The 14708-nt window shown below is 45.5% G+C and overlaps 1 protein-coding gene across 1 annotated transcript in view; it reads right to left on the bottom strand.

Annotated features, from left to right (window-relative positions):
- TBXAS1 (thromboxane A synthase 1 (platelet)) overlaps positions 1-14708 on the bottom strand; it is a 154585-nt gene that overhangs the window by 71854 nt on the left and 68023 nt on the right. The window contains exons 5-6 of the mRNA XM_006861247.1: positions 13181-13277; positions 1975-2091 (exon numbers count right to left, since the gene is read on the bottom strand). Of these exons, the coding sequence (XP_006861309.1) occupies positions 1975-2091; positions 13181-13277 (214 nt within the window). The remainder of the gene's footprint in view (positions 1-1974; positions 2092-13180; positions 13278-14708) is intronic.

The raw sequence follows: 14708 nt of genomic DNA, 5'->3' as shown, positions 1-14708 counted from the left end.
AGTCAAGAAATCAAATGACGTATTGCATTAGGCAAATCTGCTGCACAAGACCTTTTTAAAGTGTTGAAGAGCAAAGATGTCAGCTTGAGGACCAAGATATGCCTGACCCAAGCCATGATATTTTCAATAACCTCATATGCATGCGAAAGCTGGACAGTGAATAAGGAAGACCATAGAAGAATTAATGCTTTTGCATTATGGTGTTGGAGGAGAGTGTTGAAGGTGCCATGGGATGCCAAAAGAATCAATAGATCCATTTTGGAAGAAGTGCAGCCAGAGTTCTTGGAGGCCAGGATGGCCAAACTTCATCTCTCATACTTCAGACATATTGTCAGGAGGGACCAGTCACTGGAGAAGGATATCATGTTTGATAAGGGGGAGGGCCAGAGAAAAAGAGGAAGACCCCCAATGAGATGGATTGACCAGGTGGCAGCATCGATGGACTCAAGTGTGGCAACAGTAGTGAGGTTGGCCCAGGATCAGGCAGTGTTTCGTTCTGCTGTGCATAAGGTCATACATAGTGACCTTTATAGACATGAGCTTGAACTAGAATCTGAGATGAGGTTGTACCCCAAAAGCCTATTAAAAGTCAAGTCCAGTCTCACTGAAGACAGGCATGATTACTGGTTTCTGAGTGAGTTTAATTGGACATTGGGAAGCTCAGGGCCCAATCCTCTTCTGAAGAAGTTTGAGCCCTAACCCAGGACTACACGGACAAGCATCTTAGGTTAAGCTAAAAGTTATAGTTACTAGTTGCCATTGAATCGGCTCCAATTCAAGGTGACCTTAGGGAGAGGAGAGCAAAATGTGGCCCAGTCCTGATCCACCTTTACAATCACTGGTTTGCTCAAGACCGTTGTTGTGGCCACTGTGATTTCTGAGTGCCTCCCAGCCTCAGAGGCTCATCTTCCAGCATTCTGTCTGCCAATAGTCTGTGGTGATCCCTGAGCTACTTTTCAGAAGTAAGTCACCAGGCTTCTCTTTCTCCTGTCCAGCCTGGGTGATCCTGGTGGTATTTGAAATACTGGTGGCACAGCTTCCAGCGTCACAGTCTCAGTTGATAGAACTGAAGACAGACTTTGGGAAATGCAGGCGTGTGGGAACAGCTAAGCGGGAGGCCACCGGCTCTGGAGTTGCCCAGGTACTTGGGCTTCAAACTAAGTTGGTCCCTTAATCGCTTCACGTCAAAAGAAGGGTTCAAGTTCTTCCTCCTGAGTTGTTGCAGAATTCTGACTGAGCAAGACACCAAAGTCAGACCAGCAACTAAGGGACTCCCAGGTTCAATACGAGCCACACGGACAAGGCTGGGTGTGAAAAACCAGAAGGAGGCTGCAAAACATGGTAGGGAAAGGTGGCCACTGGTGGGAAGGGGCCCTGCTTCTTTGACTTGGCAAAGAGGACTAAGCTCGGCACGCCTGTACCTGCCCACCCTACCTTCCTGGGTCCCCTCACTCTTCTCTAGTGATTCGTGGCTATCATTTCCCTAAGACTGAACTCAAATCTTACTTTCCCTTGGCAGCCTCCTTTAGTTCCTTGCTATGGAAAGCATGGATTCTCCAACCAGCACCCTCAGCACCACCTGGGAACTTGTTAGAAATGCAAATCCCAGGCCCCACCCAGACCTAGAACCTGCATTTAACAAGGCACCCTGTTGGTTGGTTTCACATTCAAGTCTGAGAAACTCCACTCGGGTTTTCTCCTGTGTGCCCCAACATGCCCACGTGTGTCCTGGGCCCTGGCAGGAGGGCCATGAGAACAGTTGATTCAACGACCCCTGGCACCTGGGTGGGGTAGGGGAGGCTGTGGAAATGAAGCTACTTGCAGTCTCCTTGGCTTTGGGCACACAAGGGATGGGAAGTCTCAGTGGGCAGGGTGTTCTTCAGACGGGCTACTTGGGCAGGTGCTACCACGAACAAGTTGTCCACCATAGTTGGGAGAGAAGAGCCTGCTCCTCGTGTCCCTGGTGTCTCTTACCTCACTCAGCTTCTCAGGACTGAAGGCAGGAGTCAGGACACCTCGGACCTCCTCCCACCTTTTGTCACGTAGAAACAGAACACTGTCAGCTACTGGCTTGGTCTCCAAGCCCGATGCCTGATGGTAAGCAATAGAGAGAGAGAGCATGTTAAGACATGATGTCACCTCAGGAAGCAGTCCAGGTTCTCAACAGACACCATGGTGAATATCCACCAAAGACCAACAACTGCCATCACTTAGGATGCGGAAGAACATGAAGAATGGGTCTGAAGATAGACAGTCAAGTGCCAGGGCAGCCTGTACTACCCGCAGCTGAGAGAGGACCTCCTGAGGAGTAAACCAAGTTTCCTGGGCATGAGCTGGTTGCCCTTGACTTGAGTTCTCAGGCCTGTCCTTTGTGGCTTCATTAGGTTGGACCAGGAGTTTGACAAGAGTCATGAGTGTGAATCCTTGGTGTGTAGGAGGAGGGGGAGGGGTGCAGAAGTGGGAAGGGAGACAAAGGAGAGTCCAACAGACCCTGTCCCTGCAGAGCTGATGCCATGAGAACGTCTTTCAAGATGTTCCTGTAACCTTTCATTCACTCATTCATTTTTCTCATTCCACACACACTTGTGGGAGGCCTGACCCATATGAGGGTCTGAGTGTGGCATGTTGAACACAGAAGACACTGTTCTAGCCCACAAGGAGTTGATAGGGTTTATGAGAAAATGTGTTATGGTCAGGGACAGATTAGGACCCCTGGGCCTCTCTTGCACTGGCTTCATGTCCACCCCTTTGCTCTGGGCCTGCACCTACTAGGTGGGAATCAGGAGAAGGAGGAGACATCTTTAGTCCAAACAAAATAACTGAACATCTAACTACAACTATCCCAGACACACCTCCCAATGCACAAATACAGAACAGAGAAAATGGTGTCCTTAAACAACCTAAGACGTTGAAGGGGTCTTTGTAATATCATTACCATATGTTACTTCCCATGCATACAATTAAAAACCTGGGAAATGAGGGAAGGAGCATTCCTAAGTCTGAGTAGTACCAAGGGTGATGTGGTCAACCCGGACTGCCCAGACCACTCCCCTGGGCAGAGCCCACCCCTGGAGGAGGAGACTCCAAACTCTCTTACAGGCCAACATAGCCCAAACCCACAAGGTCTTCTCCACTCACAGAGACAGACCCACTTCTGTCTTTGAAGTGTACTTTCACTTTGTAATAAACTGCTTCTGAGTGAAGGCTCATTGTACACATGTAATTGAGAAACAGCAACTCAGTGTGGCTGATTCTTCAGATTCCTGAGACAGGGGGGCCAGGGTGGACCTGACATTATGAAGGGAAACATGGGGCAAGATGAGAAAATAGTGGATGGAGGCTCCTCTGAGGAGAATGTCAGCTGAGCTGGGAATCCTGTAACAGATGACAGGCTACTCTGGTCTTTCCAGATCACAACAAATGGTCAAAGATGGGACCCCAAGTTGACCAGCGCACCCCAGCTCTGTGTCTGCAGGGCAGGGGAGGTGGGAGGGTGGACCAGACACTCTTCAGAATCACATGTGATGATGCCGTCGGGCGATTTCTCTTCACTGCTTTAATTATACTTGAAACATCAAACAAGCCATCATCATTCCAAAGCCTGATAAAAACTCCTGTATAAAGGAAAACGGTAATTTTCTGATCAAATATGAACACTCAAAATAAGCCATGAAGCACAGCCACAGCCCATCTGGGGGATTTAATTATATATTAGCACCAAGTTGCTGGGATATTTTTCAGTAGCAGACCCCTTACCACATTTAGAATGAAATTTTATAGGATGTCACAAAAACTAAACAGGACTGGTTTAGGAGAATTGTTGGAAAAATAGCCATTTGAGGAAATCATATGTTATGCATATTTATGTACCGGCAAAAACCCGGTCATGTGCCATGCTTTGTGTAACCAGGCATTTCATTCCAAGGAAAGCTGGCTGGTTGACGTGGGTTGGAACCAACTCAACGGCTCTTAACAACAATCTTAAACTAAGGTTTAACTATAACAAAATAGCCTGATTTATGAAATAATCCTCTCTGTTGTCTACTCGATTTCCTGTTTCTCTGTTGTGTCTTCCTTTTCAGTTCCTCCTCCTTGCCCACCCTAGATTAGATTAGATTAGATTACAGACAATCTAATTACAGACAAGGGTCTAGATTACAGACTAGATTACAGACAAGGGTCAAGAGGGGTTGGGTTTGGTCTCTCTCCTTGATATTTTTGTCTTGCCCTGGCCGGATGAGTCTGACCTCGATGTGATATGATCAAGAAACCCTAGTGTGCTGTAGATTAGGTGTTGGGCTAACATCAAGGTTGGCAGTTCAAACCCACCAACTGCTCCATGGAAGCAACATGAGGCTGGCTGTTCCCATAAAGATTTATAGTCTTGGAAACCGTGTATAGGGTCTCTATGAGTTCTATCTCAATGGCAACGAGTTGCTTTTTGGGATATATCAGGACCATTCTCAAGTATCTCCTTCATCAGTGTGGAAGTCCCACTAGAGTCTCACGTTCTCATAGCAATGCTTAGGGACACTGGGTAGTCATGTGCTCATGTCTACAAGGCAACCCGTATGGAAGAGAGCAGCCACAGATTACTCTAGAGCTGTTGTGAAGAAGGAGGTGATCTTGAGTGGTACCATTTAAGAAATTGTTGTTGAACTTGTGGGTGTCTAGCTTGAAGAAAGCAGCCGCATAAGACTAAATACATAGGATATGTTCAATAATTATCTGTTGAATGCAAATGATATGGAAGAAGGGATTTAGACTGTTTTTGTGATTCTGGATAGAACTGGGTTCAAGAGTGGAAGCTACAGTGGGTAATTCTAGCTCATCTAAAGAAGAGCTTCCCAGTTGTCAAAAGTCAGAATTATTCAAGGTAAAGTCACTGGCTGTTAGTGAGTCCCCACCACTGGAGATTGTATACCACTTGGAGATACTCCATTGGAAGCCCAAGTATCCCATAGAGATTTGGTCAAAATGACCTTTTAGAACTTTCCAACCCTGAGCCTTCATTTCCAGACTCCAAGCATGTTTGAATAGCTCCTCCTTTATTGGGCAATACCTTGAAAAGGACAGAGGGTTCTCCCCTGAAGGGATGAGGCACAAGACTGGTACATGTGATGAGGCAGGACAGGGTCTTGGAGGGAAGCCCAGGGGACAGAGCTTTTAGACTGCATGTTGGCCTAGCTGCAGGTTCCATATCTCAGAAAATGGCACCTCCCACCACTCTGACTAGGGGCTTCATGGCCAGTAGGTCATGACCAGTCATTAAACCAGTATAGTGGATGGTGAAGAATGAAGGTGGAGGAGGAAAGAGGAGTGAAAAAGACTAGGGAGAGAGAGGGTGGGCAAGGAGGAAGAACTGAAAAGGAAGACACAACAGAGAAACAGGAAATCGAGTAGACAACAGAGAAGATTATTTCATAAATCAGGCTATTTTGTTATAGTTAAACCTTAGTTTAAGATTGTTGTTAAGAGCCGTTGCGTTGGTTCCAACCCATAGGGTTTCCAAGGAGCAGCTGGTGCTCCTGAACCACCTACCTTGTGGTTCAACTCAACTTTCCAGTCGATTAACAGCACCATACCAGGACTTCAAACAGTAGCTTTAAAGAGGGAAAAAGAAATTGTATCCAGGACAACAGCACCAATTTGAAGTTTGAGGATAATGAATTAAAAGTGAAACTAGTTGGCTGAGTTCGGTGATTTTCAATAGTCCCAAAGTCAAGGATGACTGTAAGCAGTATTTATCCAGTATTGGGATTTTATCAGGAGAGAAATGAGACGAAGTCTCAGGTCAAGAGTGCTGAGAGTACAGTGCTTCCAGGGAAATTAGTACAAAGATGGACCATGGAACCCAGACTAAACAAGAGAGAAGTGAAGCCAAGAGAGGAATTAGGTCAAATTAGGCCAGCGAGCTAGTTGTCTCTATGACCCTGAAGACTCAGTTCAATGACCAAGAGATCCAGGATAGAAAGATGGTGATCACGGGGTGGAATGTCTAGTAAAGTATTAATTTGGATCCTAGAGACAGACACCCTGAGTTTTATTGAGGGAACACCTATGAAGAGTAAAGGAAGCAGTGTGTGGGTGGTGTGGGTGGGTGTTTATCATAATGTAGGTCTGACATTCATGAAAGGTGAGGAGGAAGTTTAGGGGTGTATTATGGTATGTGAGATGTGTGTGGTATGTGGTGTGTATGTGTTGTATGGTGTGTATGCACACGTGTAAGGTATGTGTGGTGTAGGTACCCAGGTGTATGTATACAAATTATATGTGTGGTGTAGTGTGGTATGTGGGCGCACGTGTATGTAAGATGTGTACATCATGTTGTGTGGTATATGTGGTGTGTGCACGTGTTTGTGAGGTATGTGAGATGTATGGTATGCGGGTTGAGTCTGGTATAGGTGCACATATGTGTAATATATATGTTATGTGTCTTTCTGTGGTGGTTGGTGGTTATACGCAGTGGAGTCGGTTCTGACTCATTGTGAACCTGTACAGGGTTTCCAAAGCTGTAAATCCTTACAGGAGCAGAAAGCCTCATCTTTCTCCCGCAGAACAGCTGGTAGTTTCGAACTGCTGACCTGGAGGTTGGCAGCCCGATTCGTAACCACTACGCTACCAGAGCTTGTTGTTAAGCACCGTTGAGTCAGTTTCAACTCATAGAGACTCTGTATAGGGTTTCCAAGCAGTAGGTGGGTTTGAACTGCTGACCTGTTGTTGTTGTTGCTGTTAGGTGCCATTGAGTTGGTACCGACCCATCGTGACCTTATGTACATCAGAATGAAACACTGCCTGATCCTGGGCCAACCTCACTACTGTTGCCACGCTTGAGTCCATCGATGATGCCACTTGGTCAATCCATCTCATTGGGGGTCTTTGTCTTTTTCTCTGACCCTCCACCTTACCAAACATGATATCCTTCTCCAGTAACTAGTCCCTCCTGACAATATGTGCAAAGTATGAGAGACAAATTTTGGCCATCGTGGCCTCCAAGGACCACTCTGGCTGCACTTCTTCCAGCACACATCTATTGGTTCTTTTGGCAGCCCATGGCACTTTCAATATTCTCCCCCAACACCATAACTCAAATGCATCAATTCTTCTACAGTCTTCCATATTCACTGTCCAGCTTTCACATGCATATGAGGTTATTGAAAATACCATGGCTTGGGTCAGGTGCACCTTAGTACTCAAGCTGACATCTTTGCTCTTCAACACTTTAAAAAGGTCTTGTGCAGCAGATTTGCCTAATGCAATACGTCATTTGATTTCTTGACTGCTGCTTCTGTGAGTGTTGATAGTTGATCTAAGAAGAATGAAGTCCTTGACAACTTCAATCTTTTCTCCGTTGATAAGAATGTTGTTTATTGGACCAGTAGTGAGGATTTTTGTTTTCTTGACATTGAGATGTAATCCATATCGAAGGCTGTGCTCTTTAATCTTCATAAGTAAACGTTTTAAGTTGTCTTCACTTCCAGCAAGCAAGGTTGTATCATCTGCATATGGCAGGTTGTTAATGAGTCTTCCTTCAATCCTGATGCCACATTTTTCTTCATAGCACCCAGCTTCTTGGATTATTTGCTCAACATACAGGTTGAATAAGTATGATGAAAGAATACAACCTTGTCACACACCTTTCTTAATTTTAAACCATTCAGTGTTCCCATGTTCTGTTCGAACAACTGCTTTTTTTGCCTAGACCCACCTAATACCTAACATAACATGGGCCAAGGAGTCCTGATGTAGCTATGTAAGATAAGCACTGGACTAGTAACCACAAAGTTGGCAGTTCAAACCCACCATCCATTCCTTGGAAACCCTGTAGAGGGTTACTATGAGTTGGAACTGACTCCATGGCACTGAACAAGAAGAACATAGGCCAAAGACCACCCTTACCCCGTTTCACCCCTCCTACAATTTCCTTAACACCAGGCCATGATGGGAGGTCAAGAGCAAAATCTTCTGCCACTGGTTCCAACCATTCTTCTGGGTCCCATGAACCAAGCCCCAGTTTCTTCAGAGATTAAAAAGGAGCTGTCCTTGGTGCTTCACTGAGTACTCGATAGCAAAGGCGAACTAATTTAAAAGACCTAACAGGAGCTCTGGTAGCATAGTGGTTACAAATCGGGCTGTGAACCTCAAGGTCAGCAGTTCAAATCTACCAGCTGTTCCATGGGAGAAAGATGAGACTTTCTGCTCCCATAAAGATTTACAGCCTCAGAAACCCTGTACAGGGTCACTATGAGTCGGAACCGACTCCACGGCACATAACAACAACAAATAAAAATAACCAAGTCCTGAGGTGGCAGGATAACGCTAAGAAGACTGACTTGGACTTAAAGGGAAACTGGTGTCCCCACCAGGGAGCAATAGCAGGAAGTGCTGAGGGCACTGACAAAAGTCCCCGAAGTCCATTTGGCAAACTGGAAAAATAGAGCCGAGAGAGCAAACAGACAGGAGTGCATCGAAAGTCATGAGTGGGAAACCACATTACAACCACCGTCCTGGATTCAACCCACTGTCTACTCAGCCAGTGTTTTGGAGTTTGAAAAAACAAATCTCATCCAATGATTTTCAAATTAAAATCTTAGCTGAATGCTAACATATATCAGAGAACTTCCTGGTGGTGTTGTAGATTGAATTGTGTCCTTCCAAAAGATATGTTGAAATCCTGATGCCTGGTACTTGTGTGTGTGCCTTGTTCGGAAGTCATAATTTTGGAGTTCTTGGGTGATGAAAGGAGTCTCTGGGTGGTACACATGGTTAAGCACTTGCCTGAAACATTGCTAGTTTAAATCTACCTAGAGGCTCCTTGGATGAAAAGCTTGGTGATTTATGTTTGAAGGTCCTTGTTGTTGTTAAGTGCCATTGAGTCAGTTCTGACCCATAGTGACCCTGTATAGGGTTTCCAAGGAGTGGCTGGTGAGCTTGAACCACTGATGTTGCAGGTCAAATGGCTTTGCAGTCTGGTGCGTTAACCCACAGCGGCACTGAAAATTCTATGGAGCACCATTCTCCTAGGACACACACGGGTTGCCATGGATTGGAATTGACTCAATGGCAACTGGCTTTGTTTTTTTGTGTGTGTGTTGTTTGTTTGTTTGTTTTTGGTGGTGAGAGTGGGTGGGAAAGGAGCAAACAGTTAAGCACTCAGCTGTTAATCAGAAGTTTAGTGGTTTAAGACCACCCAGAAGTACCTTGAAAGAAAGATCTGGCAACCTTTGTACCAAATAAATCAGCCACTGGCAACACTGTGGAGCACAGTTCTACTCTGATCCCTACGTGGTCACCACGAATTGGCATCAACTCAACAGGACCTGTTTTTTTGTTTGTTGGTTTGCTTTCCAGATATAATTAGTTAGGTTAACATTAGTTGTTGTCAGGTGCCATAGAGTCGGAACTGACTCATAGCGACCCCATGAACAGCAGAACGAAACAATGTCCGATCTTGGGCCAACCTCACTACCGCTGCCACACTTGACGCCATCAATGATATCATCTGGCTGATCCATCTCGTTGGGGGTCTTCCTCTTCCTCTCTGACCCTCCATCTTACCTAGCATGACATCCCTCTCCAGCAACTGTTCCGTCCTGACAATATGTCCAAAGTATGAGAGACGGAGCTTAGCTATCCTGGCCTCCAAGGAGCACTCTGGCTGCACTTCTTCAGCGGACCCTAATCCAATGTGGTTTGTTGTTGTTGTTGTTACGTGCTGTCAAGTCAGTTTCAACTCATAATGACCCTGTATAGGGTTTGAACGGCCAACTTTGTGGCCAACAATCCAGTGCTTATCCTACAGTGCTATAGTGCTACACCAGGATCCCAACCCAATATGACTGGTGGTGGTGGTAGTTATATGCCGTGGAGTCGGTTCCGACTCATAGTGACCCTGTACAGGGCTTCTGAGGCTGTAAATATGATTAGTGTCCTTATAAAAGAGGGAAAACAGCCAGGTGATGAAGGAGGCTGGTGCAGAGACAAGCTGAAGATTTCCAGGAGGGAGGCATGGAGCAGAGTCTCAGAAGGAATCCACATGACCCACACCCTGGTTTGGACTCCCACCCTCCAGACCTGTGAGACAAACATGTATCTGTTCTTATAACACTACTCTCCTCCCCCACGTCTGTGGCATTTTGTTACAGCAGCCACACAACACTGATACATGTATCCCACCTCCTGCCTGCCCTTCCTGGGATGGCTTCAGTTCACACCGCATTTCACAGCACAGAGCCAAGCACAGAGTCCCACATCAGGACCATCCCTGGCGGGCTGTCCAAGGGCACACGTGACTCAACCCGGTATGTGAGCAGAGCTGTGCGCTCAGGAGTGGAAGATGAAGCCATGCATTATTTAAGTTTCTTTCACTTAATGTATCAAACTAATATGCCGAGGTACTTTCAGTATCACAAGGGACCATTTGGTAGGATCTTGCATGGAGTAAGCGTTTAATGTTTACAGAATGAATCTATAATAAAGTTGAATCGCTGAACACTTAAGTAAACATGGCTTATTAGAAGAAGGCAGCCTTGTGTCGGGAAGGGGGAATCGCGCCTCGCTAATCTCCTTGAGTTCCTTGAGCAGATAAATAAGCATATGGATAAGAGGGAACCACAAAACCCAATTTAATTTGACTTTCAAAAACCTGTGAGAAAATCCCACTCGAAGAGGCTGTTTTTACAAGTTTGAATCAGGAAGGGTTGTTTTATCATGAATATGGAATTGGCTTAAAGACCATAAACAAAGCTAAAGATAAATGGATACATTCTCAGATGGAAAATTATAAGCATGGGGTTTCCTATGATGTCATCTAGGTGGCACAGTGATTGAGTGCTGGGCTGCTAACTGAAACGTTGGTGGTTCAAACTCACCAGCGACTCTGGGAGAAAGACATGGCAATGAGCTACTGTAAAAACTTTAGCATTGGAAACACAATGGGGAAGCTCTACTCTGACCTATGCTGTTGTTAAGTGCCATCGAGTCTGTTCTGACTCCTAGTGACCCTGTCTAGGAGCAGCTGGTGGGTTTGAACTGCTGACCTTGTGGTTCACAGTCCAATGCTGATCCTACAGTGCATACCAGGAGTCCCATAGGACAGAGTGTGTGAAAAACAGTGCAAGAGAGCGTTTCTGGGCTTCAAAGAGCTAGTGCTCAAGTTAGGGTGGAGCCATGCCTTTATTTTCCTGGTAGAAAACGGAAGGCAAAATGCAAGCAGGACACATCAAGGCAAGGGGTCGGGTCCCCTCAGGGAAAACCTCCTTCCAAGACTAAGATTCAATGGGAATACATGCTCTGATTGGTGACCACGTTTGTCGCCGATGGGGGAAAGTGAGGGAAGAAGAGCGATGGGGCTGCGAGCTGGGCCCTACGGCGTTCAGTGGACTCCTGTGAACCCAGATGGAGAGCTAGTTGGCCAGCAGTGTAGCAAGACCTGGGGACTCTTGGGCCCAGAGTTGGTGACATAGTCACAAGAGGACTAGAGGAGGAGAGTGAAGCATCCAGCTGATAAGAAGAGAGGGCATATTCATAAGAACACCCACACTTGCAGATAATACCCACTTGACTGGATGATCAGCGCTCAACTAGGAGAGGAAAGAAGAGGAAAAAAAGAATAATCTGATACAATTTGATGAACTTGACCTACACCTATGGACACAGAAGCTCAAAAGAGGGAACAAATCTTTACAGCGAGGATCATTCCCACCCCCTCCATACACAGAGTAGACAGGGATGGGCAACTTGGGCATTGGCTACCCAAAATGTGGAGGCTGCGGAGGTGGGAAGTGACTGGTTTACAAGCTTTCAAGAGGGAACCTAGATTCAGAGGGCGCAGAGGAAGATGGAATTTCCACTGAGTAGTATCCAATCTGTCTGGGCGGGGCTGATGAAAGGAGATGCGGATAGGTCTCTTGTGATACAATGTTGAATAATTGTTATCAGGACAGATTGTGAGGGTTGGAAATGTAGGTAGGGGTAGACATTTTGTAGCCAAAGGAGGGGAGTGGTTGACTTTGCAGTCTAGGAGCGGAGGTCCCTGGGACCATCAAGGGAGAGGAGCAGAGAGCGGGACCCTACCCAGAGAAGCAGAGGCGCCAGAGATGGAGGCAGAGACGATGGCGTGGAGAGAGGGAGCAGCTGGGGACTTTAGATCCAGAGAGGGAGAGGGGCTGTGTGCTGCCGTCTGGGGGGTTGGCTTGTAGTGTATACCCTTTGCTTGGTTGATGATGCATAGAGGGGATTGTAATCATGGTAATGAAATGATATACGATAGGATGAATGTAAAGTTAATGTTCTCCCATGTAAACTATCACATAATTCACAATAAAACATTTTTTAAAAATGCAATCAGCTGTCAAGGTGAACTCAAGGGATTTAGAGAAGGCAGAAAGCAAATGTAGAAGGAAGTAGGACGGTTTCATGGAGGATGCTGAATTTGAGGCAGTGTTGGAGACTCAGGTGGCTGTGGGGGAGAAGGAGGGTCTTCTTGTCACTGTGGGTGATGCATTGAGTGTTTCTCTAACTTGCCAAGTATCCTGTCGAGAGAAGTCTTCTGCACATGAGCTTATCTAACTTTGCAAATCTGGGAAAGTAGTTGCATCTCATTTTCCAGAATAAATGGCCTAAATTAGTCATTGGTTCAATCTCACTTTGCTAGGGGAATGCAAAAGATGCTGTTCTGCCTCCACTTCCAGGCAGGAGCACCCACCTGAGCAAAAGCTTGTTAAGGAGAGAATGGGGTGGCAGGGCCAGCTATACTGGACAGCAATGAGACATTAGGTCAGTTAGGGCTTCTAGCATGGCTTTACATTACAGAAGACCTTTAATTTAGTCTGGAAGCTTGAACTTTGTCCAGAGGGTACCGTGTTGAGTGGAAGAGGAAGGAAATTTGAACCATACTCTGGAGTTTGGTGCCCTGGATATAGAGACCTGAGTCTGGAGATATTGGGGTTGTAATTAGGGAGGGCACTGCTTTTTCTCCAATCTTCTTGAATCTTGTGTGGTCTTCCTCAGTCGCTTAGTCTGGGCCCTACTGGCACCAGCATTTTTATTAGCTCAAGGTCTCGTTAGCTTTCTTGAAGCAGTTCTTAAATGTAAATGTCATTCTTTTGACAAGAGGCATGATCACTTCCTGAATGATTCCCCACCCATCCATCCATATATAGAAAGAAAAATCACCTACCATTCTGTTGCTAAAGTTACTGAAGTTCTCAACCAACACCTGCTCAATCATGTCTGGTTCAGAAATAACAATAAACATCTGACGACCAAGGTAATACCTGGGAAGAATTAAAAAAAAAAAAAAAGTTACTCTAAAATGTGCTCTGTTGCTTCAGACATCCATGGCTTGCCCTTCAGCACTGGGTTCCAGGATTGGAAGACAGTGATCAATGGTGATCAGATAAAGGAACAAGGTGCCAGGCATCAGATACCTATTAGCTCATCAACGTATGAGATAGGTATTCGCATCTCTGTTTTCCAGTTGAAAGAAATGCAGCTCAGAGAGATTAAGCAACCTGCCTAAGGTCACACTGGTAGAGAGTGATAGAATTGATTTTTGTACTCACTTCTCCATGACTTTAACATCTGTATGTTTGTTTGGTTTCTGGAGGAGTTTCCTGGAGAAGACAACAGCTCAGCATCTAGGAGTTCTGCCTGGGCCCTGCCATGACATCTTGGTTTGATAAACAAGACATGAAAACCCCTTAAGAAACTGAAGTGAGTCTTAAGATGTTAGCAATTATTCCAACTCCTCACTAAATAAAGTGTTGGTGTGTGTGTGTGTGTGAAAGCACACTCTATTTATCTTCCCATTCCTCCCTTCCAAAAGGAATCCACAGTGGCTTGGAATGAAGGAGAAAAGATAACTAGAAAGTGAAGATGTGGAGAAGATTAGGAAATGCATATGATAATCCCGAGGGGTGCGAATGTTGTGATGGTCTACCGTTAAATTTCATTCCACAGCTATTTATGGAATCCCGCCTGGTACCAGGTCACCACTCATCTGTCAGTTTGTCATGTTGTGGTGGCTGCATGTTGCTGTGATGCTGGGAGCTCTGCCACCAGTGTTTGAAATACCAGCAGGGAGACCAATAGTGGACAGGCTTCAGTGGAGGCTTCCAAACAAAGACAAACTAGGAAGAAGAAGAGGCAGACCACTACTGAATGGTTAACCACTGGAAACCTTAGGAACAGCAGTGGAACATTGTCCGATAGAGTACCAGGAAATGAAACCATTATAAATGGCAGCAGAACACTGTCAGATACAGTGTCAGAAGATGAAGAAGGCACTCAAAAAACAACTATCTCCTCAGAGTAGAGTTGATTGAAATGACATGAAGGAAGTAAAGCTTTCAAGACCTTCTTTGCTGATGGAGCACAATTCAAAATGAGGAGAAAGAGCTGTAATCATCCATTAATAATCAAAACATGGAATGTATGAAATATGGACCTAGGAAAATTGGAAGTTGTCAAAAATGAAATGGAGCACATAAAGATCGATATCCTAGGCAGTAGTCAACTGAAATAGACTGGTACTGGCCATTTTGAATTAGACAATCATATGGTTTACTATGATGGGAACTCCAAATTCAAGAGGAATAGCAGTGCATTCATTGTCAAAAAGAACTTTTCAAGATCTAGCTTGAAGTACAATGCTGTCTGTGATAGGATAATGCATCCAGAAGCCTACAAGGAAGACCAGTTAATAC

This window comes from Chrysochloris asiatica, unplaced genomic scaffold (genome assembly GCF_000296735.1).
Source record: "Chrysochloris asiatica unplaced genomic scaffold, ChrAsi1.0 scaffold00041, whole genome shotgun sequence".
Classification (NCBI taxonomy): Eukaryota; Metazoa; Chordata; class Mammalia; order Afrosoricida; family Chrysochloridae; genus Chrysochloris; species Chrysochloris asiatica.
Note: the sequence above shows the minus strand (reverse complement) of the source record. Positions and strands in the feature narration are given on the sequence as shown.